The sequence below is a fragment of the Somniosus microcephalus genome, chromosome 27, assembly GCF_052327205.1.
Source record: "Somniosus microcephalus isolate GS21.2 chromosome 27, FLI_Smic_1.0, whole genome shotgun sequence".
NCBI classification, from domain to species: Eukaryota; Metazoa; Chordata; class Chondrichthyes; order Squaliformes; family Somniosidae; genus Somniosus; species Somniosus microcephalus.
The window spans coordinates 8,251,960-8,277,206 of record NC_141013.1 but is presented as its reverse complement, the minus strand read 5'-3'; the positions used below and the strand labels follow the sequence as shown (position 1 = coordinate 8,277,206).

Here is a 25,247-nt window from a genome sequence, read left to right as displayed (position 1 = left end):
GAAGGGCCTGATGGGATGCGAGGCAGGGAATGAATAACTACAAAATATAAATAATCCTTAAAAATAACTTGTAGTCAAGGCTAACGTGAATTGGTTTCATTAAATGGTCGTAGGCAGACCCAAATTGGTTCGCCCATAGTGCACGCACTGTTGTCTCTTTAAACCATGCAAAGGAGTCTTGGAGTATCTGCCAGTATTTCTGTAGAATTGCTCTCAAGTGTCCTTTAATCATGTCCAAGTAAGTGCACCCAGACACTCTGATTAGTTAACTATAGACTCGTATGGACAAAAGACATCAATATGCAGCAAAGCTCTCCTGGGGGTGTAAAATACATTATACAAAAGAACTCAATGGAAAAATGATGCCTTCTAAAAGGAAATCTCGATGAGTGAAAGAACTAAGTGCATACAGTTAAAACCAAGTTCATACAATCTGAAAGGGCTCAGTTTACTGACATCTACTTAGATTTAAGGCTGATATAAAGCAGAGCATAAAAAATAAATAAGAAAACCCAAGGTAAATCCATATAGATTTTACAATTCCGAAACTGAAGAAACAGTTGAGGAGTTATTGTAAACTATACAAGACTGAAGGTAATTCCTCCCCCATCATCCACAAATTGAAAACAGTTCATCCACAAATTGGCCTAACTTGTGTCATTGTGCAATACTACAACTTTTCTTCATAGGTAGTCAAAAAAAGTACATTAACACTAGGCTTGCATCTATTTACAGAAACTACATTAGCACTAGGCTTGTGCATACTTATATACTACATAAACACTAGGCATGTTGCTCTCTGTTTATAGATACTATGTGATCTGTATCCCTCTGAACTTTCCTCTTGTTTCTCCTAAGCTGCCAACATGCCATCCTACATGCTCTTCCTCCTCAGTGTATCCGCACGGTTATGAAATCAAGACTCACTGAACTGTCTTCTTCTCTGACTCATTCTTTCATAACACTTCAGAACTATGGAACTCCTAGGGCATCAGTTCATTCGTTCATTTAAAAGTAACGAGAAACACACAGCAAGAGTACACTCATAGGCCGCGATTTCACCAGCGGAGGCGGGATTGCGGCGGGAGAGGTGGTTGGCAGGTTCCGGTCCCATTCCCAGCTGCAGTTGCTCTGTAAAAAGGATTTTCCGTTAATAGGGCTTGTTAAGCCTGCCCTGCAGGATTCCTGGCCAATCAAAAGGAAGCGGGTCTGATAACATCATTTGATGACGCGTCAGCAGCCGGTTTCCTTAAAGGGACCATGGGTGCATTCATTTTGACAGTTGTGCTGTCAGTGTTCTGCAGCACTGAGGTGCTGCAAACACTGACACGCACTGCACAAAGGTGCACGGCTGCACCCAGGCTCTCGTCAGCACGTAGGGAGGTTCTCTTCCCTTCCAAGGGCGGAAGAGGCCTCCCCAGGACACCAACGCAGCCTGGTTGCACATTGCAGAGGAGGGCAAAAGCAGGGATGTCGTCAGGAGGACCTGGCTGCAGTGGCGCAAACATTTCAATGATCTCAGTAGATCACGAAACGTTACTGCAAAGCCACACTCAACCTCATCCTGCTGTGGCCCTCATCACATCCCCATCACGCTGCCTTCCCTGCCGTACTCCTGCACACCTTTACTCACACCAACTTACCTTGCACCTCCACCCATCCCTCTCTAGCTACATTATCACTTCCCCATCTCACTAGCCACCCCTCACACTCACCCTCATCCTAGTCCAATCATACCATCTAACAACACACAAGGGTAGGCACTTGTATGTTTTAGCCATTGTTCATGTGAAGTTTCTGTTAATGTGGTGTCAAACATTGAAATTTTTATTTTTAACACTTTGTGTTCTTGGACAAATCTGTGTGCACCTTTGGAAGTGGCTTAGTGAATTGCAGTGAATGGTGAGACATAATGGTACCCCCCCGCAATGGTGATGAGTGTGAAAGGAATGGCTTGGGCATTGTAGGGATGCTTTATGGTGTTGGTGTGGGGTGATGTTAACCTGGCGCATCATGTGGCAGCCAGGGTGTACAGCGTCAAGTGAAGTAAATCTGGCCATGGTGATGGCATCGCTGGCCTCCCAGGCAGCAATGTTGTTGGGTGCTGATGCCCTGTGTCCTGTGCAGCATCAGATGATTGCGGAGAAGGTTGGTGTTGTTGTTGGTGATGTTGGTGTGCCTGGTGATGTTGGTGTTGGGGCTGATCGTGGAGGGATTCAGAGGACCAAGGTGAGATTTTTTCAAGGGCACTGATGTTGCTGGAATAGATGGCAGCAGAAGTTGAGATGACAGAAGTGATCTGTCAGACGGTGGATAGAGAGTTTACTCCAAACACTTCCAAACTGCATACAGTGCAAAAGTTTCTTCCAAGTCATGAAGGCTCAAGCTTCTGACATTGGAAAATGACCAGCTGTGAAATGGTAGCTTTCAGACCACTTTTGCAGCTGTCACCTATTCACAGCAATGGGGAGACATAGCGAACCCGACCTACTTACCTGATGTGATCTCCGAACGACATGAACCCCGTTAAAAATGTGGTAAAATAGAAAAAGGCTGGCAAAATAGTAGTAAACAAGCACTTAACAAGCAGTTAAATATCTTAAATGCCTCCCCCGCCGCTTGGCATCAGGTCTGTTCTGAGATCGCAGACCAGACACCCTGGAAACTTACATGGAGGCGGGGTCGCAGCGGGTTTTCAACTCGCTGTCAATCATTTCTATTTTGACAGCGGACCCACCTCCAAACCCACACTCTGAGCACCGGCAAAATTCAGCGCATACACTCTCAGTGACCACCTGCTGATGTGTGCACTAGAAGAATGGACACACAGAGTCCAAAGAATGGACACATGGAGTCCATTCCAGGTAAGCTACCATTCCACCCATTTACCATTTGAAATAAAATTGTACATACAGGGCTTTAGATCCTTGATCAGCAAAGTGGGATTAGGCTAGGTGGCTCATGTAGAGAAAAATACTGGTGGAGACTTGGTGGGCTGAATAGCCTGTTTTGTGCTGTAACATTCTATAATTTGGAGTTTAGGGGCAAGAATGAAAAGATCAGAAAGCACCAAACACAATAGTATCAATTAGCAAGGCAAGAAAAGTTGCAATGGAAAGAGAAATTTGAATTAAGAGGTGAGAAAGTGATTGCTTATCAGAGAATATACTTTTTCTTGCATCCTGTCCCAGTGTGAGAGTGGTGCTAGAAGAGCCTCCCCAGACATGGGAAGAGGGGTGAGGTTCTCCTCTGTACGTTATGTGCAAGAAAATTATAAATCCATTTTTTATAAACTGGTTTATGATTCTGTTACTGATAACAAAAGGTTTTTAAGTGCAAGAGAACTCTTAAAAAATATATATTAATGAAATGTTTCCCTTGATGGGGAAAAAAGCTTGTGCGCTAAATGCCTTTCATTACTTTAAATTAAAAAAATAATATAAATAATTTTAAAAATCGTATCGCTGCACAGGGACAAGTCCTGCTATTATTAGGCCCTATTTTCAGTTTTAGCATAGCACTGGAGCCATAAAAACAATTAGAAAATAGGCTGGTGGAGTGCACTGACTGGTGATCCGCTCCAAAAGCAACTGGCCTGCTCCCTCCCTAGAGTCTAGCCATTTCTTCTTGGAGGTGAGAGGGAGAAGTAAATGTTGCAAAATGGACACAAGACTATTTTGTGCTTGCTCTGGGTGCAATTAGCATTTGTAGCTGAAAACAGTGGGAAAATTGGGCCCTAAGTGATTTGTGTATTACTGTGGTCCGGTGTGGGGATACACCTTCTATCAGAAGAGAACACCAAAACATCTCATTAGAAATGGGTAAAGCAATTAATAGAGCTAATTATTGTGTCAGTTTATATTATAGAAATTCAAATCAGTGCTTATTCATTCTCAAGTTGCATATGCCTCACACATTAAAACCGTATTCAAACAAAATGCACTCTTGGGAAAATAATAAAAAAACACTTTTGCTTCAATTTGGGAAATAAAATATTTAAATATAGCTAAATTTTTGTTTGTGGGTTGATTGAACAGGGTCTGTATCTTGGCCACATTCAAGAAAGCCCATAGTTTTCACACAAATGAATCTTTGGATTTCTGTTTTACATGCAGCCCACACATGCACAATTGGTTCATCTGTAAATAAAATTCAATTCATTTCTATTATTTTAAAATATTTTTTCTCCAAAACAATTAAATAGCAACTTTCATTTCCACAAGCGCCTTACTGCTTTCATGTGCAATCTGACTCCAAAGAGTTAAACCCACCCTAGGTAATGCTGGACTATGCTTCAATGGCAAAACTATATCACAATCAATCAGATGAATTTGTGCACAGAAGTATAAGTTTGTGTAGTGTAGAAAATATCAGAAGCCTCAAAACAAATTGGACTTTAATCTTCAGTTTCTCTGTACTTTGTAACTGATATTTATTTATTTTTTAATTTAAAAGCACACACTGCATTCTTGATGTCTGGTGAAGTTCAGAAAAGTCTATCTGCTTTTATGACAGAGGACTAGTGAGCTTTATTTGGTTACCTGGAAGTTAGTCTACAGTATTATAAGAATGTAATGCGCCATGAAGGGGACTTATCACTTCAGTATAAGTTTCAGTTCGGGGAAAAGACAGGTTAACATCAGAATGCTATTAAAATGTTTACTCTTTATACCTCAGTTTCCAGCATTTGATGTTTTTCTTTTCATCTCTAAGTTTCAACGTCCTTGATTTCTCAGAGAGCAGACAAGGATTTTTTTTGGAAGCTCTGGTGCTACATGCCTTTAATTGCAGCTTGTTTTAAGAGTAGCTAATACTTTAGTGAAATATATCACACAATATGTACATAGTCAAACTACAATTGGCAGGATTGTAATTTTAGATAAATTGATGGGCTGGTAAGATTTCAATGCAATAAGGTTAGCTTAATTACCCCGACAAATTCTTTTAGTGTTTTGCACCTGAAGCAATCAGCTTCCCTTCCGAAACGTGGCTTTATAGTTTAAATATTCATGCTATTTGTCGATGTTATATTACAATAAATTAGTTGGGCAAAAAATTATAATTGAATACGCAATTATGAGAAACATTCATCCTGAAGTAAATGTTTAAATAAGGATTTATTTAAAATTCTAGAAGGTGTCAATTTTCAAAAAAAAACAACATTTTTTTTAATTTGCAACTGCAGCTTCCAAGTCAAACAAGCATTTAAATCCTTGATGAGTTGTCTGCATCTGAATGAAAATGTTCAGGGCAAGTAGTGTCAATAATATGGATTATATGCAAAAAAAGGGAAGAAACCGTGGTACATGCCGCTTCAGGGATTGTCCTGCATTGACTCCAATTAGTACTCGACATCTATTCAGCAAACTTTTACTTTTCATTAAATTAGAGCCACGTAAAGACTAAAAACATTTTTAAGCAGCAACAGAGGGGACTAACCTCCCAGAGGCTAGTGTCAGTTTTTAGCATAAATTCCCGTTAATTTTTTTCCCCGACGAGAAAAAGGGAAAAAAAAAGCAATATATTGTATTCAAAACGGAGCAGTTGCTTAAAATAACTTGGGGAATGAAAGCGTGCTATCAATCAAAACAGCATCTGCCGGCGGTTGTATAAACAGAAGATCAAATAAGATGTCTTCAAGGATTTTCAGTGTGAACCGTAAAAAACTTCATTAACTTCTGACAAAGAATGCAAATTAATCACAACATGGGGTGAAATGAAATTAAAGACTCTTTTCTAATCAATGACAAAGCAGGATGAAATATTCCGAGCCTCTTAATGTGAGGGATGTTTACAGCGTACTCGGGGAAGCCAAAATGTAAGGTTTGAGTACAGTTCCACCTATGGCGGCTATTTAGGCCCCCCCAGAGCTATCTGCTTACAAGGAGTACATACATAGCACTGATACACAAACACACTAATCATCCAAATCTCAGGTGCATCCAATTTGTTATTCACACTCTCGGTGCCAGCAAAAAATGCCTGGTGCAGACAGATGCACCAGGAACCTTAACTGACAGTTTTGGCCTCCGGAAGTGCGATCACTACAGCAAAATCTAGTACAGCCTCCAGGTGAAATGTCTGGAGCTCCATATGGAGCAGGGAAAATTAACAACAAGATGAAAATCACTACTGCAGCAGGGAGTCTGAATTTAAAAAAAAAATGAAATTTAAAGATGAAGAAAGAGAAGTAATAAATTAATGGGGTGTGAAAACATTCAAAGCTTTACAATACCAGGGGCACTATTTGCACAGAAGTTATTTTTACTTCGGGTCATTTCAATGTAATTTATTAACCCGGCCTGGTTTCACAGCCTAAGAGAAGTCAGTCATTTTTTTTTCCTCCTTCCTCTTTTTTTTGGAAAGGGAAGCAAAATTTCTTATACTTGCACCAGTAGATCTAGTAAATCATATATGTAATATTCAATCAATCATACACTTGGTTAATATGCAGACTTGCATCAACCAGCTTAGAAGCTGTATAACATGCAACAGTAATTGGAAATCCTTCAAAAACAGACACAAGAGTCATTGGCATTATTTTTAAAAACTTTGGGGGGGGGAGAAAAGAAAATATCAGCAAGAGGAGCAAATCCGAACTGATTATTCAATAACCATGTTTGTGACACATACGCATAATCTAACCATGCATATATTTGTATGTGTAATATAATTCTTATTTGCATAATAATAACAAGTTAATGGATGCTCAAAGAGTGTAGGCCGACAACACTTTTAAATCAGACAAGCCCGAGGCTGCTCGGTCTATACAGGCCACGGCCAGGGGGGGGTGGGGGGGAAAGGGGGAGCTGGGGAGGAGAGAAAGAGGGGATAAAATGGTTTCCAAAGCACTAGAAAGATAACATATTTCAATTTAACACTGCAGCTTTATTTGTATGTGGCACAAACTTTCAAGATTGCTCCCTTGCACCTTCATACATAGGGATGAATGTCATGGTGGCAAAAGCCAGTAATGAACAATCTTACCTGAGGATATGGAAACCTCCCAAGAGCAAGCTGCAAAAGGAAATAATATTTGTCTAGTTATGGATCTGCATGTGGGGCATAGTCTCACTGTAAGACAAGAGCTTGAGTTCTACCATAATAAAACCCAAGTCAAATTAACACTTCACAATATTATCTTTAAAAACACTTCTCAAATGCAAAAGTTTTTTTTAAAAAAAGGTCATTTAAACACAGGTCTAATATTGGATTTTATTTTAATCATGTATAAATTCCTACACTGAGCTATTTTAAAAGAAAAGGGAACACAGAGCATAGTGTGTAATCTTCTAAGAAATAGCCTGCAGATATTTCACTGTACTAAATGTGCTTCAGATTTAATGAAGCTCTAATGTCCTTCTTAATTTTCCCTGTTTCAGTATCACCAGGGGTTGAAAGAGGCTGTATCTCCAGAAGGATGCGGCCCTGATGAAAATTATCAACCACCGTTCCGCTTCTGAGTCCAAATCACAGATTTCGCAGACACATGAATACATTTTTTTCAGTGCTACATAGGAATGGTGCAAGTTTTATCTGTTTCAGTGAAAGGGGTAAAAAGAGGCTTCCTACAATATCATTAAAGCATCTGATGCCACAGACCATTTCCTGGAATGTGAATAGCTAACTAGAGTGCATTATGGGATAATGTAAGAATCACTTCAGGAAAATAAAATACTTTGTTGCTGAATGCTTTTAAGATCATTACTGTATAAGTAATAAGAAATGAGTGGAGTTTTGTATGTTGTGGCTGAGAGCACCGCATGTTAAGATTAAACAATTTAGTCCACTAATGTGTGCTCTTGGTCATTACTATTTAGCAATTCTGGAAATTCAAACCAATATATTATCACTGGACGATCAAGTCAGAAAATGCATATACATTTTTTGTAACTTTTACATCTCTGAAGTCAGACATCCAGTATACAGGGACTTCTCTGAAATCGCAAATTATTTGTTCATTCTCCTGCTCTTTGCAAGTGCACATGTAGTCATAAATAGTATTATTAGGTTATCCAGTGTATATAGTTACCAGCATGCAATGGAGGTAGGTGGAGAATTATAGTTAAGCCAATGTTTTTGCCAATTCTGTCCCCTTCTCCCTCTCTTGAAGATATTTACTCCTGCTGGGGTAAAGTTGGAAGGCACTGGATACCCTCTGGTATTTTACTCAAATGGTCATTCTTCGTATCTAAGCCCAGACAGCGAGTGCTGGCAGGCTATTCAATAATTAGGGGGAAAAAAAAACCAAGGCCTAACAACCAAATAGGATTCTTTCCTCACCCACCCCACGCACACAGGCACTTTCCAGCAGAAGGTAAATTGGATAGCAAGAGTGGGATCCCTGACTGATTTTCCCTTCCCTATCCAAGGGTGCTGAGGCCAACCATAGCACTCTCACTGCCACCCAGGCTGTGATCAGCTAACACAGTGCAAACTGCAAATTGAACCAGGTCTGCATAGCTCAGTACCACGTTACCTTTAAAAATTAGCTATTGAGGAAGCCAACGTGCTTTAATAGTGAAAATCTTGTGCGTTACTCAATTATTATCTAAAACTGCTTCCATGATGAGATTTGTAATCAATATTATACCCTATTATTATATAGCTCAAAAGGCTCTCAAGACATAATCCGTATTCACAGACAAAGGGCTCGAATTTCCAAGCCCCGAGGAGGTGGGTTTGGAGGCGGAAGTGGGGGGAAAATTGCAGAATCGGGGGGCACGAACCCTTCCCACCCCCCAACCCGCCTCCATGCCCGTTTCCCAGGAGGCGGGTACCCGAACTGTGCTGGGAGCCGCCTCCCCGAGGCGGGAAGGGGATTAGTGCCAATTAACTGCCCGTTAACAGGCAGTTTTTGGCCTAATCCCTATTTTTAGCCCTGAAGTGTGGGCTTCCCGACGGCTCCAAACCACGCCAAGTTAGCGAGGCGGATTGTCGGGCTGAAGGGTTCGAGATGTCCGGTGTTCAGGTGAGTGATGGGTGCATGAATGCAGAGGTAAGTGTGTTTGGTGTGTGTAAAGTGTTTAAATAAGTTTTACTTACCTTTACTTACTAATGCAGGCTTCCTTCCTTCAGGTCTCGGGAGTCCCTCATCTCACCGGCACAGAAAGCAGAGTGGCCGCGAGCTGTCAAAAGTTGCAGCATTCAGATTTCTGTTCTGGAGAGATTTCTAACCGAGTCTGTGGAGAAGGACTCAAGTTAGAAGACAGATTGTCAGTGTTTGGCAGCTTCACAGAGCTGTCAAACGCTGATATTTCATCTGTCAAAAGCTCTTGACAGATGAAATGTCAATCCCTGACGTCACCTGTAACCGGGTGTCCCTTAATTGGCCTGCTGAGCGGGCTCAACAAGGTCAATCAAGGGAAAGTAGCGTGAGTTGGCCACAAACCAATGGAGGCGGGGCTACAACCCAAAAAGTGGGAGTCACGTCCCCATTGACAAAATCCAGCCCAAAGTCTACAATCATAATGCAGTGTTTTTCACACTTAAAGTGTACAAGCTGAAAATGTTACTCACTCACCAATCCAATAATACTATTATTATAGTACATATACGTGTGTGGGGAGTGAATAGGGAGGGGGCCTATGTACTTGCCCAGACAGATCACTATTTAAAGAAGGTAGTTTTCAGAGTGTCCTGGCCAATATTCCTCCCTCAGTCACTACACAACAAAAATAAATCAATTGGTCATTTAGCTCATTGTTGGTTGTGCGATTTTGCTGTGCTTGCCTATAAAACAACCATAGGTGCGCTTCTGAAGTAATTAATTATATACAAAGTGCATTGGGAGTTTCTGAAAGCCCGATAAAATGTTATACAAGTCTTTATTTCCTTCTGGTCATGTGCATCAGCCAGTCAACAGCAAACATTTTTTCCACACGGTGGCATAGTGGTTAGCACTGTTGCCTCACAGCGCCAGGGACCCGGGTTCAAATCCGGCCTCGGGTGACTGTGTGGAGTTTGCACATTCTCCCCGTGTTTGCGTGGGTTTCCTCCGGGTGCTCCGGTTTCCTCCCACAGTCCAAAGATGTGTGGGTTAGGTTGATTGGCCATGATAAAAATTGGCCCTTAGTGTTAGGGGGGATTAAATACGTGGGGTTACGGGGATGGGGCTTGGGTGGGATGGCTGTCGGTGTAGGGACCGGGTGCTAGGGTTTGGATGATCAGCCATGATCTCATTGAATGGCGGAGCAGGCTCGAAGGTCCGAATGGCCTACTCCTGCTCCTAGTTTCTATGTTTCATTAGATTCGTCTATGCTGCATGGGCACATAAATTAATCCCTCTGTTAATACTTCTGTTGGATCAGCTAGGAGGAAATACACGAGAGGTCGAATAACCTCTCTCTCATGGGGAAAGGTGCTTTGACCTCTATTTTGTCCCCTTTCAAATCCTGAGCTAAGAATAAGGTGCTGCGGGCTTTTAAGCTAGCTTCAAAACTGGTTACATTTTATATTGTTGAATCGCAAACATCTGTATATAAGAAATCTTATGTCGGTGTGTGCTACCCATCAACCTTTACCATTATAAATTCCTATGTCTAGATTTATGATGGCAATTGCCTACGTTAAACTGTTGCACTGTAACTATACCCTCCCATTAGCAGAGGCATTGCAGCGCCACCACTGGCGGGAGGGTGCAAATACAGCTTGGCAAGTTCACATGAACAGTTTTCTTTGTAAATGTGGACAAAGGAATTTATGATGGAAATGTATAAAAAAAATGACAATGTTCAACTTTTAAAATGGGCACGTTTACGTCCGCATGCCTGGTCTAATTACCCCGTCGTCTAAACCTGATTCACCTGAAGACACTTAGTCTTGACTCTCCACATGCAATGCCATGGGAGGTCGATTTATTAAAATAAAAATGAAATATCTAGCATGCATTTATGCCTAACAAATTTTCATGCATATCTCTGTGCTGCACTTAAAAAAAGGTGCGACCTGTAATTGACCTGAGCATCTTCTAACTGATGTGAGGGAGGCACAGAAAATACTTTCCAATTGATTTCAGGAGTCACTGTATCAACCGTGGATCAGTTTGGTAGCACTCTCAATTCTACATTAGAAGGTTCAAGCCCCATTCCAGGATTTCAGCACATAATCTAAACTGACACTTCCGTGGAATACCATCAGAAATGCTGTCTTTTGGATGAGATGTTAAACCAAGATCTTGTCTGCTTTCTCAGCTAGCACCATTTGAAGAAGAGCGGAGGGGATCGTCCAGTGTCCTGCCCAACATTTATCCCTCAACCAACACCACCAAAAACAGTTCAATTTATCTCATTATTGTTTGTGGGACCTTGATTTGCATAAATTAGCTACTGTATTTGCCTACAAAACAGCAGCGACTACACTTTAAAATAATTAATTGGTTGCGAGTGCAAATAAAAGTCTTGCATCTAGTCTGCATCTGTCACACTCTAGACATCACACTTTGTTACAGATGTAAAACGATCTATTAGGAAAGAAAGAAAGCCAGTTATTAACCTGGAGTCTGCAATTTACAACCAATTACAACTGCTCTTTAATTGACCTCAACAACTTACACAGACCAGTAGTCTTAAAGGCACAGCCCAGGTTAACAGCTAAACATCCCAGCAGCGTTCCAGACGATGAATAATGCCATAAGAGATCATCATTACATAAAATTACCGTTGGCTCGTATAATGTCAGGCTCTGCAACACATCCTGATGTTTAATATACAAAATACAAAGACTTTTTAAATGGACAAAATGTAGTAGAAAATACATAAGAACTGCACAATATCTGTAGTCAATATCAAAATGAAATTAAACTATTAGAATTTTACAAGCTTGTTATGGAAAGCTAGTTCAGAAAGATAATAATTGCAAAAATAACTTTTAAAAATGGCTGCTGTTAATTCATTTTTGGTGCGATTTAATTTGCTTTCTTTTGAGGTGAATTGATGTTAGTGCTGGAGAATAGGACACTTTCCATTTCAAACACTGAGTGCAAGTATCAATTATTTCCAGGTCAGGCACAGCACAGGTAGTTGCAAAGTTAAAAAAACCCAACTTTGTCCCAACAATGTGCCTCAGCTCCAGTATTGGAAGAGCGCCCACGACTGCACCAGGGTGATATTATTCCACTTTCCACACCATCTATGGCCTTTGAGTGAGATGCCAATTTAGCGTCAATCTATGTCGAATATGCCCCTATCTTATGGAGAATTTTAAGATTTTAATATGGTAATTTATATATTACATATACACACATAGTTCAGTGAAATGGCATAATATTTAAATTGCCTGTTCAAATCTCTGTCAAGCCAACATATCATATTTAATACTTCAGAGTAGGGATGTGATTTATTACTAATCCCAAATCAATTCTCTTATCTTCCTACAGAGTGGTAAAATCCAAATGGATTTAAAAGCCTTCGTTTCTCTGAAGTGAAAACAAGATGCTTGTGAGGTTAACTTGACAACAAAAGGTCATGGCACAGTCTAGAAAGTACAGAGCCAACTTGAAGTGGCGCTTCTATTAAATGTGCAGGATTTACAGAGGAAGGACAAGAAAGCATTACAAATTAATTTAATCTTCAGCAGCTAGTTCACAGCTGCACTTGAGGAAACTGTCCGGGGCTTAAGAGCAAAGCCTTGAAAGGGCTGTGTGTGTGTGTGTGTGTGTGCGCGCGCGTGCGTGAGTGAGTGAGAGAGTGGCTTCAATTTTTAATGTATAACAGCCATTAGCTGATAACCTGTGGAATCTTCACCCCTGTGAATCAGCACAAATGCAAGTAACAAAGTGATGAAGTGACACATTTGCTTCATGTTTGGAACCACAGAGGGAGGCGGGTCACTAATACCTCATCATGGTTAGGAAGAGATATGCCCTAATCACCTCAGAGATACCTTTTGTGCAATAAAAAATGACTTCATGACTGAATTAACTATGCAGCTTCTTTAAAAAAAACATTTAAAACACATGCTTTTGCACTGTAATTAAAAAATAAATCTACTGACTGTTCTTTTACCAGGTGCTACTGTGCATTTTATTTGGAATAGGTGAAAGAAAATACTTGCCTTGTAGCCTAACTGTATAAACTGAGATTGCAGCTGAGTGTAATAGAATGGAGGTCTTAACCTCTGTAAATTGTATGTATCTAAACTAACACTTATTGCCGTTCGCATGCAGCTAAGCTCTAAGCTCCAACCAGTATAGGGTTACATCCCAGTGCAGCATGCAGATAAATCATTCTGGAATATTACTTCAGCAAAGTTTAGCCACGACTGGAGCATATGTGCTTCCGAGCCACTGAAGCAAGTGACCATAAAATACACTAATTACTGGAAGTTATGGTCAGTGAGTGATTGATAGCCCTCTGCGAGGCAACTTCCTCATTTCTGCTCCTATGACAGGGCTCATCCGGCACATGGCAATTATTAATTCATGACCCTCCCCTAAGGCACAAGTACCTTTACTCTTCTCATTCCCCTACTTCCAATGTTACTGAAAACTGCAATTAACGGCAGACCACGATTTCATCAGTGTTTTGGCACCTCTGGAAGATGGTGCACCATTGCACTATTTTGAATGTTTGGCATATATCCCTGGCTTTATTGTAATGCATCATTTTGAGTCTTGTTGCTGCCAAGTTAATTTTAACACAGGTTTCTTTTTGCAATTTTTTTAACCTTTTGATCTACATAAGGCTGGCACTTGCAAAAGAGGCTTGACAGTTATTTTGTTTATTGCTGCCCCCAAATGTTAATGTAGATGGCCTCTAGTCGAACAGCTGCTGTTAATACCATGGCCATAGTTATGTATTACAGGCATCTGCTACACTGTGGCACTGTGTTGCCAAGAGAATTTTAACCCTTTCTGTACAAGGTTTACTTACTCTTCTGTCAAGGCCACAATCAAAGATTATATTTCAACCAAGAACTTTGTAAGGGCTGCTGCTGTTATTTTGAAATTTAAGAAAAATAAAGTGGGTTGTAATTATTAGGAGTTATCAATTGCATACGATCTCAGGCAGGGGCAGCAGTACAATCATAACTAGCCTCAGCATTCTTATGGGCAAGGTACCAGAATATGCAAGGTACCCATTGCACTGTACCCGGTCTCCTAAAATATGAACATATTTTAACAGCAATTACTCTTTCAGCTGTAATTAGTAGGTAACTTATCATAATGCGATCAGATTAGATGTGAGAAGGCACAAATCCCTGACACAGTCATGTGTTTGAAGAACTTAATTTAAAATTGTGAAAGTAATGCTGCATGTTTCCTTAAAGGGACCATGTGCTGATAGTCTAGTATTGGCCACAGTAAAGGAACGACATGCAAGCTTCATTCTGGAATGGGGGCAAACTTTTGAGTTCATTAAAAGTACTGTATTGGTTATCGCCTTGAGGTTTAATTAACTCTCTGTCCCCTATTCCTCAACAGAACCTTTGCGTTTGTGCACTATATTTAGCCAGAGCCAACTTAGATGATTAAAATCCAAGGACCAATCTTCTTCCAAAATATTCTATCCGATTTATTAATTTTTTGTTAAAAACAAAGATACTTACTGTCATCCCTCCCCAGGGTAATTAAAATGACTTTTTTCTTAGAAAGGCAATTTTGAAAAGGCTTCAGAGTGATTCTGCCTCACTCCAATCGGATCTGAGGACAGGTAGGTGGGAACATGCAGTTATACAGAGGAGTAGACCATTTGGCCCATCAGGTTCGCAGACCAGTTTTGTTAGGCATGGCAGCTGTCTTTTTAAGACAAATTTCCTGCCTTTTCTCCATATCCCTTTACAATGACAATGGTGGCCCTACCCTTTCTTCCCCACAACCTCCGCTCAGAGGCTAAGTCCAACACGTAAAGCAATATGGACTAGGAACATCCGAGGTTAGATCTGTTATTTGTAACCGATCTTAGCTGGGTTGGTGGTTGATGCTATAATTTGCCTCAGCAACCCTGGTTATGAAAAGAAAAAGCTGCAGAGCCTTCTTATTGTTGTCCAGGGACTAAAAGTGTGTGGACATCAATAAGCACAGCTTCAGGCTAGGATTGGTTTGGATTGGAAGTGGACCCCAATAAAAATCAAACAGATCACAAACACTCCACATCCAAACTCTCACAAAAAGAATTGGACAAGGTACCACAGGATTTCCGGTGCCTGTGCAGCCATACCCCTGCACAAATCAGCGCATTCAAGAGGGGTAAGGAGAAAAAAATCAGCAAATAACTGAAAGAAAATAGGTAAAGGGAGAAGTTACTCTGCATTTAATGTTTTTGTTGAAAACAGCACTTTTTCTACACAATTTATTTGGCAGATTGTCAGTGGCAGAATTGCAGCGTTATTGATTCAACTGCTAAAAAACTGTATTAAGGAACACTGTCATTTTAAACAAATCCCAGAAGATAGCCATAGATAGAACATACCATATTGCTACAAAATAAAAGACTGACTGACTACGCTTCAGAAGTACTTAATTGGTTATGAAGTGATTTGGGACGTCAAGAGGACATGAAAAGTGCTAAATAAATAACATTTTGTTTGTATGCTGAGAAATTTCTAGGAAATTACTTACAATTTCACAAACACACTAAACATAGTATGCGTACAATGATAAAAAGTATCTTTGGGTGCAGATTGGTGACAGATTACGCTGGTGTTGGGAACCAGCATGTAATAATGATAAACACGGTAGCACAGGGTAGTAGCTATTCTATATGCAAATACTGTACTATAATATGGCTTCTGTTTGTATTGAATACAAAGAAGATCCTGCCAGAGACAAAGCTAATAAGTTAAAGCTGTTCCCTCAAATCTCCACCGTTCCCATCTTTTTATTTTCTTCCAAAAATGTAAATGCTCAAGATGAGGATGTCAGTGCCAGGAAATGGAACATTTTTGTACCATGACAGAATTAAATTTGGAAATGGCATGGTCTTGATGCAGAGTAAAACTTCCTCTATACTGCCTTAATGTGCCAGCTGTGGCTAAGTTGGTAGCACACTCGCCTCTGAGTCAGAAGGTTGTGGGTTCAAGTCCCACTCCAGGAACTTGAGAACATAAAGCTAGGCTGACACTCCAGTGCAGTGCTAAGGGAGCGCTGCACTGTCGGAGGTGCCATCTTTCGGATGAGATGTTAAACCGAGAGCCCCGTCTGCTCTCTCAGGTGGATGTAAAAGATCCTGCAGCACTATTTCGAAGAGGAGTAGGGGAGTTATCCCCGGTGTCCTGGCCAATATTTCTCCCTCAACCAACATAACAAAAAAAACCAGATTATCTGGTCATTATCACATTGCTGTTTGTGGGAGCTTGCTGTGCGCAAATTGGCTGCCGCGTTTCCCACATTACAACAGTGACTCCACTTCGAAAGTACTTCATGGGCTTTAAAGCACTTTGAGATGTCCGGTGGTCGTGAAAGGCGCTATATAAATGCAAGTCTTTCTTTCTTTCTTGAAACATCAAAAAAGCATCCCCTAAAGCAGTGTTGTCCAACAGGAACCATTGACTAGCCACAACTGTAGCTATGGCGGCACAGTTTTAGCCATGTGCTCTCATTTTATTGGAAATCACCTTACATATACTCACACAATACTGGCAAATATATATTTATTTAACATCTACCGCCATTCTTTAAAGAAGTAAAGCACTCACAACCATCAAAAAAACACTGGCATACTCTGCTTCTCATCTTACCATTATACTAACTAACTTACAAAAAGGTTAACGTCCACGTGCATACGCAATATGAATACGAGTAGTGCAATCACGTGCTCAACGATGGTGTCTATTTTTTATTTACTAATCAGAAATGCATTTTGCCACATTTGGATTCCCAATTTGCCACATTTGGCTAATGGCTAACATATTGGACAACACTGCCCTAAAGTACCAGTGTGACACTATCTCCACGCACAACCATCACTGCGGGCTAAGTCACAATGTCAATTCGATTATAATAATGAAATGTTTCATACTACAGCACTCAAATCCACTCTGGGTTTAAGAATATCCTAAACCCAATTCAAGGAGGGCTCTTACAGCTAGCAGAGCTTACTTGCATTCCAAGTCCCTAGAGTGCTAACCGACTGCTCCTCTTCCACAACCTCACCTTTCGATTTTCTTGTCAATTTAAAATGACCACCTCTCAAAAACACACATATCAAACTGCCATCGGAAGTATTCATTATGAATAGGTATTAGTTATTTTACGTAAAAATTAACGTTGAAAGCATAGTGCCTGTAATTTAGTTCCAACTTCTTGTTCTTAATTTGTTCAGTGAAAACAAGTCAATGCTAATGATGTGACATTGAAAAAAAAAGTTTAAAAAGAAATGCAAAGGTGAATTGCAAACATTATAATCAGCACAAACATTCTTTTGTGTCAGGTCATTGGGAAGAAATCTATTTATACCTGCACTACCATACATTACATCAAGCCTACATCATCAAAAAGCACACATATACTCAATCTAATTTAACAGAGTGCATTTAAAATTACTGAACTGTACATTTAGATAAAGCAGTAGCATTTCAATAGTTACAGATTATTTTAATACAGAAATCACGTTGTGATTTTTGTTCAACTGTCAGTTTTACAAATTCATGTTTGCATCATTTGTTATGCAAAATCAATGTTAGTGAACAGCCTCGTTTGCCCTGATAACTAATTATCAAATCTTGACCACAATCAGGTGTCATGTAGACTGGGATTCTTGTCAATTTGATACAATACTGAGAGTAAATAAAGGCTTTTTACTAAAGTAGAATTTTAAAATATTTATAGGAGAAACAGTTGGAAATGGAATGCCACACAAATGATGGATTTTCCTATAATCGCGGGAATAAAGTTCATCAGTGAACAGACTACTGTACTTTGCATTAGATGGAAAATTTCATGTGGTCGCTAGCTTTCAATATACCCCTTGGTAAACAGTCAGAGTTACCAGGTTTTGGAGGTTGTGTGTGTTTAGCATTGTTAACACTTGAAACAGCACTGCATTACTCAATTTTGAGTTCTAACTTGATGCACAGCAAGAGTGATACATGACGCTGCTATACTTCAGATTCCTGTTTGGGACTGTCCTGCTTAAGCAGAGCCAGCAGACCCGAGTTATACTGCTAGCTCTGTGCTGCTCTCTGGTCAGGCAAAGTGGCAGCTCTCTCTATAGGCATAATTGTATACACGTGCAGAGCTTTGCTCACCAGCATCCAAATAATGGTTACATTTCATAGTGACGTGTTAACATGTCACAACTTATAAAAGTTCATTTTTATGCAGTTTAATGTAGCTAAAAGACAACTGACATGTCAACACACCAGATGCACTTATATTGCAGCTGGTTCAAAAACAAAACATCGTGAAGCCATCTCCTTTAGGTGTCACGTGGTTTGCTAGAATCAGATCTGGCTGACTTAATTTCCAAGTTACATTACATAAGAACATAAGAAATAGGAGCAGGAGTAGGCCAATCGGCCCCTCGAGCCTGCTCCGCCATTCAATAAGATCATGGCTGATCTGATCCTAACTGCCAATCCACTATCACAGAACCATCTCCTGCATCTAACAGAATTAGACACACGAAATAGGAGCAGGATCAGGCTACACGGCCCCTGGGCCCGCTCCGCTACCCACAGGGCCATGACCGATCCGAACCTAGACTCATGTCCAAATTCCTGCCCGCTCCCCGTAACCCTTAATTCCCTTTACTTCTAGGAAACTGTCTATTTCTGTTTTAAATTTATGTAATGATGTAGCTTCTACAGCTTTTTGGGGCAGCATATTCCATGGACCTACCACCCTCTGAGTGAAGTAGTTCCTCATCTCAGTTTTGAAAGAGCAGCCCCTTATTCTAAGACTATGCCCCCTAGTTCTAGTTTCACCCATCATCGGGAACATCTTCCCTGCATCCACCCGATCCAACCCCTTCACAATCTTATATGTTTCAATAAGATCGCCTCTCATTCTTCTGAACTCCAATGAGTAGAGTCCTAATCTACTCAACCTCTCCTCATATGTCCATCCCCTCATCCCCGGGATTAACTGAGTGAACCTTCTTTGTACTGACTCGAGAGCAAGTATGTCCTTTCTTAAGTGTGGACACCAAAACTGTACGCAGTATTCCAGGTGCGGTCTCACCAATACCTTGTACAACTGAAGCAATACCTTCCTATTTTTATATTCTATCCCCCTAGCAATGAAAGCCAACATTCCATTGGCCTTCTAAATCACTTGCTGCACCTGCATACTAACCTTTTGAGTTTCGTGCACCAGGACCCCCAGATCCCTTTGCACTTCAGTACTTTCCAGTTTCTTGCCATTAAGATAATAACTTGCTCTACGATTTTTCCTGCCAAAGTGCATAACCTCACACTTTCCAGTATTGTATTCCATCTGCCAAATCTCTGCCCACTTACTTAGCCTGTCTATGTCCCCTTGAAGGTTTTTTATGTCCTCCTCACTCACTACTTTCCCCCCCATCTTAGTATCATCTGCAAACTTTGATATGTTACACTCGGTCCCCTCCTCCAAATCGTTAATATAGATTGTAAAGAGTTGGGGACCCAGCACTGACCCCTGCGGAACACCACTAGTTACTGATTGCCAGTCTGAGAATGAACCATTTATCCCAACTCTCTGCCTTCTGTTAGATAGCCAATCCTCTATCCATGCCAGAATATTACCCCCAATCCCGTGATTTTTTATCTTAAGCAATAATCTTTTGTGTGGCACCTTGTCAAATGCCTTTTGGAAGTCTAAATACACTACGTCCACTGGTTCCCCTTTATCCACCCTATATGTTACTTCCTCAAAGAACTCCAGCAAATTTGTCAAACATGACTTCCCCTTCATAAAACCATGCTGACTTTGTCCTATTAAATTATGATTATCCAAATGTCCTGTTACTGTCTCCTTAATAATGGACTCCAAAATTTTACCTACCACAGATGTTAGGCTAACCGGTCTATAGTTTCCAGCCTTCTGTCTACTGCCCTTTTTAAATAAGGGTGTTACATTAGCAGTTTTCCAGTCTGCCGGGACCATTGCCGAGTCCAGGGAGTTTTGGAAAATTATTACCAATGCATCCACAATCCCTACCGCCACTTCCCTCAAGACCCTAGGATGTAAGCCATCAGGTCCAGGTGATTTATCCGCCTTGAGTCCCATTATTTTACCGAGTACCACTTCCTTAGTGATTTTGATCGTGTTTAGCTCCTCCCCCCCTTTAGCCCCCTGTTTGTCCAGTGTTGGGATATTCTTAGTGTCTTCTACTTTAAAGACTGATATAAAATATTCATTCAGTGTTTTTGCCATCTCCATATTTCCCACCATTAATTTCCCGGTCTCATCCTCTAAGGGACCAACATTTACTTTAGCCACCCTTTTTCTTTTTATATAACTATAAAAACTCTTACTATCTGTTTTTATATTTTTTGCTAATTTACTTTCATAATCTATCTTCCCTTTCTTAATCAATCTTTTTGTTATTTTTTGCTGTCTTTTAAAGTTTTCCCAATCCTCTATCCTCCCACTAGATTTGGCTACCTTATATGCCCTTGTTTTTAGTCGAATACTATCCTTAATTTCTTTACTTAGCCATGGATGGCTGTCTTTTCTTTTACACCCTTTTCTTCTCAGTGGAATATATATTTTTTGGAAGTTGTAAAATAACTCCTTAAATGTACACCACTGATCATGTATCGTCTTACCCTTTAATCTATTTTCCCAATCCACTCTACTCAATTCCGCTCTCATACCTTCATAGACCTTTATTCAAGCTTAGCACGCTTGTTTGAGATCCAACCTTCTCACCCTCTAATTGAATATGGAATTCAACCATGTTATGGTCACTCATTCCAAGGGGATCCTTTACTAGGACATTTTTAATTAATCCTGTCTCGTTACACAGGACCAGATCTAAGGTTGCCAAATTACACAGTTTATGTTGATACAAAGCTGAATCACTTCATTTTGATGCAATCTCTGCAGTGTAAATGCTGTGTTGTACAACATAACTCACCTGGTGACACCAGTAATCATTACCGACTCATGCCCACAGTGTCACATTATAGAAACTGGTGCCACTGAATAGTTAATTTGCAGAAACTGTCGGTGCCCAATGTGAATACTTTCGTTATTTTATGTTGTTAAAAATCGCTTATATTTTGTATATTATATAATCAAGTACCATCTCTCTTGCTTAAAAGCAATGATACAAAATAAATTTCCAAAAATATATTTTGTTAATGTAAATGTAAAAACTTAAGCGATGTATGGGGACCACCCTCAAAGACAATGAATTGCTTTTTGTCCAATTCAAAGTACGGAGGATTTTTTCTTGTTATATTTCGTTATCTGTCAACAACGCTTGTTTTAAAAAAAAAATGACAATTTATTTGCTTTGAGTTAACAGAGTTGCTTTAAACATCCATAAATCAAATGGATAAGAATAATTTATGACTTTTGGCAGCAAGAGACAGAAAAGGTTTCAAAACCTGTTCACAAAAAAATTAAATAATAAAAAAAACATAGGATTAATGTCCTCATTAGACTCACTGACTAACAGTAACCTTGAGGTATTTTTTTGCAAAGGGTGGGAGGGTTAGACACAGTATTGTAACTACACACACTAATAGCAAGAGGGAATGCTTCAAATCATACATAAAGGAGTTTTTCCAGTTTATACAGCAAGTCTCATCAGCAAGACTCCTTTTAAAAATCACTGAGCTATTTTGCCCCTGTAAAGTGGTTTGAATGGCTTTCAAGCCTCGTTTGAAAGTATGGAATATACAGACATCATTTGCTTCATGAAAACACTACTGACGTCACAGCCCGCTATAATATGAAGCAAATGCAGAAAATGTCATTCAGTTTTTCCAGCATGTCACAACTGAGCAATTGAGATTCTGTTGTGCAAATAACACTGATCCTCCCTCAATGTTTTTTGTCTACTCTGTTGATTTTTTTAAATTTTTGTTTAAATCCAAGTGTCATTAAACAAAAATGAGGAAAAAACACAAACGGGCAGAAAACATATCTCTTTGTTCAGAGTTTCATTTTTTAAATGGGGTACAAACAGCAAGACTACCCTCTGAACAGAGAAAATATAGGGTCTCCCAATAGGGTACTCAGAAAGGTGTTATCCGGTGTAGCAGTAAGCCACACAGACCAGAAGATTCAATTCACAGTCTGTACTGAGTTGGTTCATTTTAGCACCTCTTGGCTGGAGAAAGGAACAATTAATTCTTACTCCCAAATGCTATTCAGTGACTCTTGCTGGAAAGTGAGCCTATGTGAATACTAGGTGAGGATAAGATCAGGCCGAGCTGTGGTGCTGCCTGCAGTTGAATAGCCTGTTCATTTCTCAGCCTACATGCTGAGTATTAAGAATGGTCATTTGGCGAGGTCCTGAAGGGCAGTTGGGCCCCCATAGGATTGTGTACCAGCAAGAATCAGTGCCTTCTAGGCAGCTCGAGTGCAAAGGTGAGAAACTGAAATAAAGGATTTTTAAAAAATAAATGTATTTTCTTGAACATCTTCTGTGTATATCAAGACAACCAATAGTGAAAATCTGCTCAAAAACATGACATATATAAATGCGCACACACAATATATAGATATTCCACAAATTCACATTATTAATTACATAGGATATAAACAACCTGAATTCGCCATTCGACTTGTTCTTACAAACATTTTCCAAAATGAATCACTTGGTGCACTCTGCATTCAACTGTCGCACTTCGACTGGCAGTAGCTGATATAATGGAATTAACACTAACACGGTGTGTCTATTATCTCTCTACCTCAATTGCTGGTGCTACTTTGACGGCAGTGACCTTGTCAGTCTTTTTTTGCCTGTTACTCACCTATCTCAAGACACATTTTTTTCCCTCGCTGAAACCTTTGTCCTTGCCTACTCAACTCACTGTATCATTCAAACCGCTTCAATAAAAAAACATCATGTTGAAGGGGCCCTCTGAGGAACATCTGACATGCCAATTAACAAAATACAACAAAGCCAAATTGTTCTGTGCACTTTACTCCGGAGACGATGACTTGTGACAAAAATTAAGGGGTAGAGAGTGAACAAGGACTGTAAAGATAAAATAGGCACAGGAGAGGTTTACTGGCATATCTGATACTTTCAGTTAAATCAAATGCTTCATTTGAATTTCTTTAGAAAAAAAATATACCAATCTCAGCATTACACACACTGGGGATAGGCGGGGGAATAAAACAGGAAAAAACAATAGCCAAGAGAAACTATTAAATAAATAACATCCACGGTTGTCACAAAAGCCTTGAAATTACTGTTTGCAAATGGTAGGGGACGTACACTTAAGGGCCAATTTTCCAAGTTTGTGCTACTGATTGGGGGGGCTCTTGCCTGCCGGCTGTATATATCGGGAAATCACTGGTGGACAGAAAATCAAGAGTGGTGTGCCAGTGATTGCGACAGGCAGGTGAGGCTCCCTGTTAAGTAGAAAATTGCCCCATTAATGCATTTGTATCACATTCCTCTGTCCGCTATTTTAATGGAGAGCCAAACTATTTGAAATGAACGGGTTAATGTCACCATTAAAATAGTGGACATAGGAATGTCACGTAAGTGTTCTGTATACAAATATCGCAGTCAGTCATTTCTAGGCTCAAGATTGTCATGAAAGCGTAATGGTGGGTATGAGAATTTTTTGTACCGTATAGATAATAGATTTTGTCTTGAACTTGCAGATAATCATTATATCAAGAATGGAAATGCTATGTACTGAATGTATAGATGTAATAATGCTCTTAACTCTACATAAAATGGGGCCTGTGTGGCGAAACAATGGACTGGGTGGTGAGACACAGGTTTGATACACCAAGGAAGGATGAAGCATTGGTGGTTAGATGTTGGTCATTGGCAATAGAAGCAATTTGAAGTGATGAATTAAGGGAATCACACAAGAAGGGTACTGGGGCAACATTAAAGTGCATTGCTTAAAATTAAATTTTCCTGCATCATATTGGTACCAATATGCCAAATAAATCTGGTGACAAAAGTGACATTTAACCAAAGAAATCCTGCATCTGAGTGGGTTATGTTTACAGTCTGCCCGAGGCATTTTCCTATGAGTATCTTCTTTCTTCCACTGATTTTCTTCTCTCATTGTTGCCCTTCAGGCCCCAGTCCTCATGTGTCAGAAGATCAGGTGATCTACTAGGATGGGACCTTTGATGTCGCTTCTGGCCAGCTGCCAGGAGATGGCACAAGAGCAACATGGTGGAAGCTCAGTCTAATTATCTCTCTCTCCTCGCAGGGTTGGCATCTAGCTTCCAATCAGGAGCTCCTTGCAAGTAGCATAGCTGAGATGGCCTAATGGGGAATGGACCTGTCTCACCTCTATGGCATTGCATGGCAGTGCCCCCACACACAGCCTCTGTTCTGGGGAAAGGCATGCAAAAACATGAAGCTGTTTTTTTCTCTTTACAGATTCTGATGGATCTGCTGCACATTTCCAGCATTTTTTTAAATTACACTGTCCTGCCACTGACCTCAGTTACTCTTGAGGTTAGATCATTACTGTATTCATGTTTCTGGCACACCTGTTTTTCCATTAATTACAACAAGTTATTATGGTTCTTATCATGGCGAGTTCCTAATCACAGGTGAACTGTCAGGAATAAGTTTGGAGGGAAAACTGCCGGTCTAGCTGGTCAAGGTTGCACTCACCCCACACCTAGCAGCTAGTTAACAGTAACATAGACACAGGCCTAGAAACAAGGGTGCTTGCCTGCCTACTCAGCTAGGGAATGCGATAAGGAAAAAAATAACCAAAAATAAAGCAAGAAAATAATTTTAAAGCATATTTATTCAAACATATAAAACAATTTTCAATTATAATTCAACCGTTGTGAAAGAGGAGCTAGATTATTGGCGGATCTGAACGGACCAAATGCTCTCTCCTTGTATCTTGTTCAATTGAAGATCAGCAGAATGCAGCAAGTACATAGAATAGTCAGTAACTGTGATCTACTTTATTCCAATTTATCAATTAATTCTGAAAGCCTTATTGTAAAGCTTTAAAAAAACAAAAGGTTAATAGGTCAATTTATATTAGAAAAAGTCTGATATAATATATAATGGGTTGTACATATTCACTGTGATGGTAAATGTTCACTTTTAAAGATGTTTAACTTGTTCCCCTACCTCAATTTTCACCAATTGTAATAGCTACCATTGTTAGGGCCTAATAAGTGCCAATCTGAGGGAGAGTTCAGA

General features: G+C 40.0%; 1 protein-coding gene across 21 annotated transcripts in view; it reads right to left on the bottom strand.

Moving 5' to 3' along the window:
• map2k5 (mitogen-activated protein kinase kinase 5) overlaps window positions 1–25,247 on the bottom strand; it is a 284,907-nt gene that overhangs the window by 66,609 nt on the left and 193,051 nt on the right. For 19 of the 21 annotated variants that reach the window (XR_015073772.1, XM_085968445.1, XM_085968462.1 and 16 more), the window contains one exon: window positions 6,988–7,017. The exons of the other annotated variants lie outside the window; for them this stretch is intronic. Coding sequence is in view for 18 of the 19 variants with exons in the window: in XM_085968445.1 (XP_085824571.1) it covers window positions 6,988–7,017 (30 nt within the window). In the remaining variant the exon portion in view is untranslated. The remainder of the gene's footprint in view (window positions 1–6,987; window positions 7,018–25,247) is intronic. 21 annotated transcript variants of the gene reach the window in all.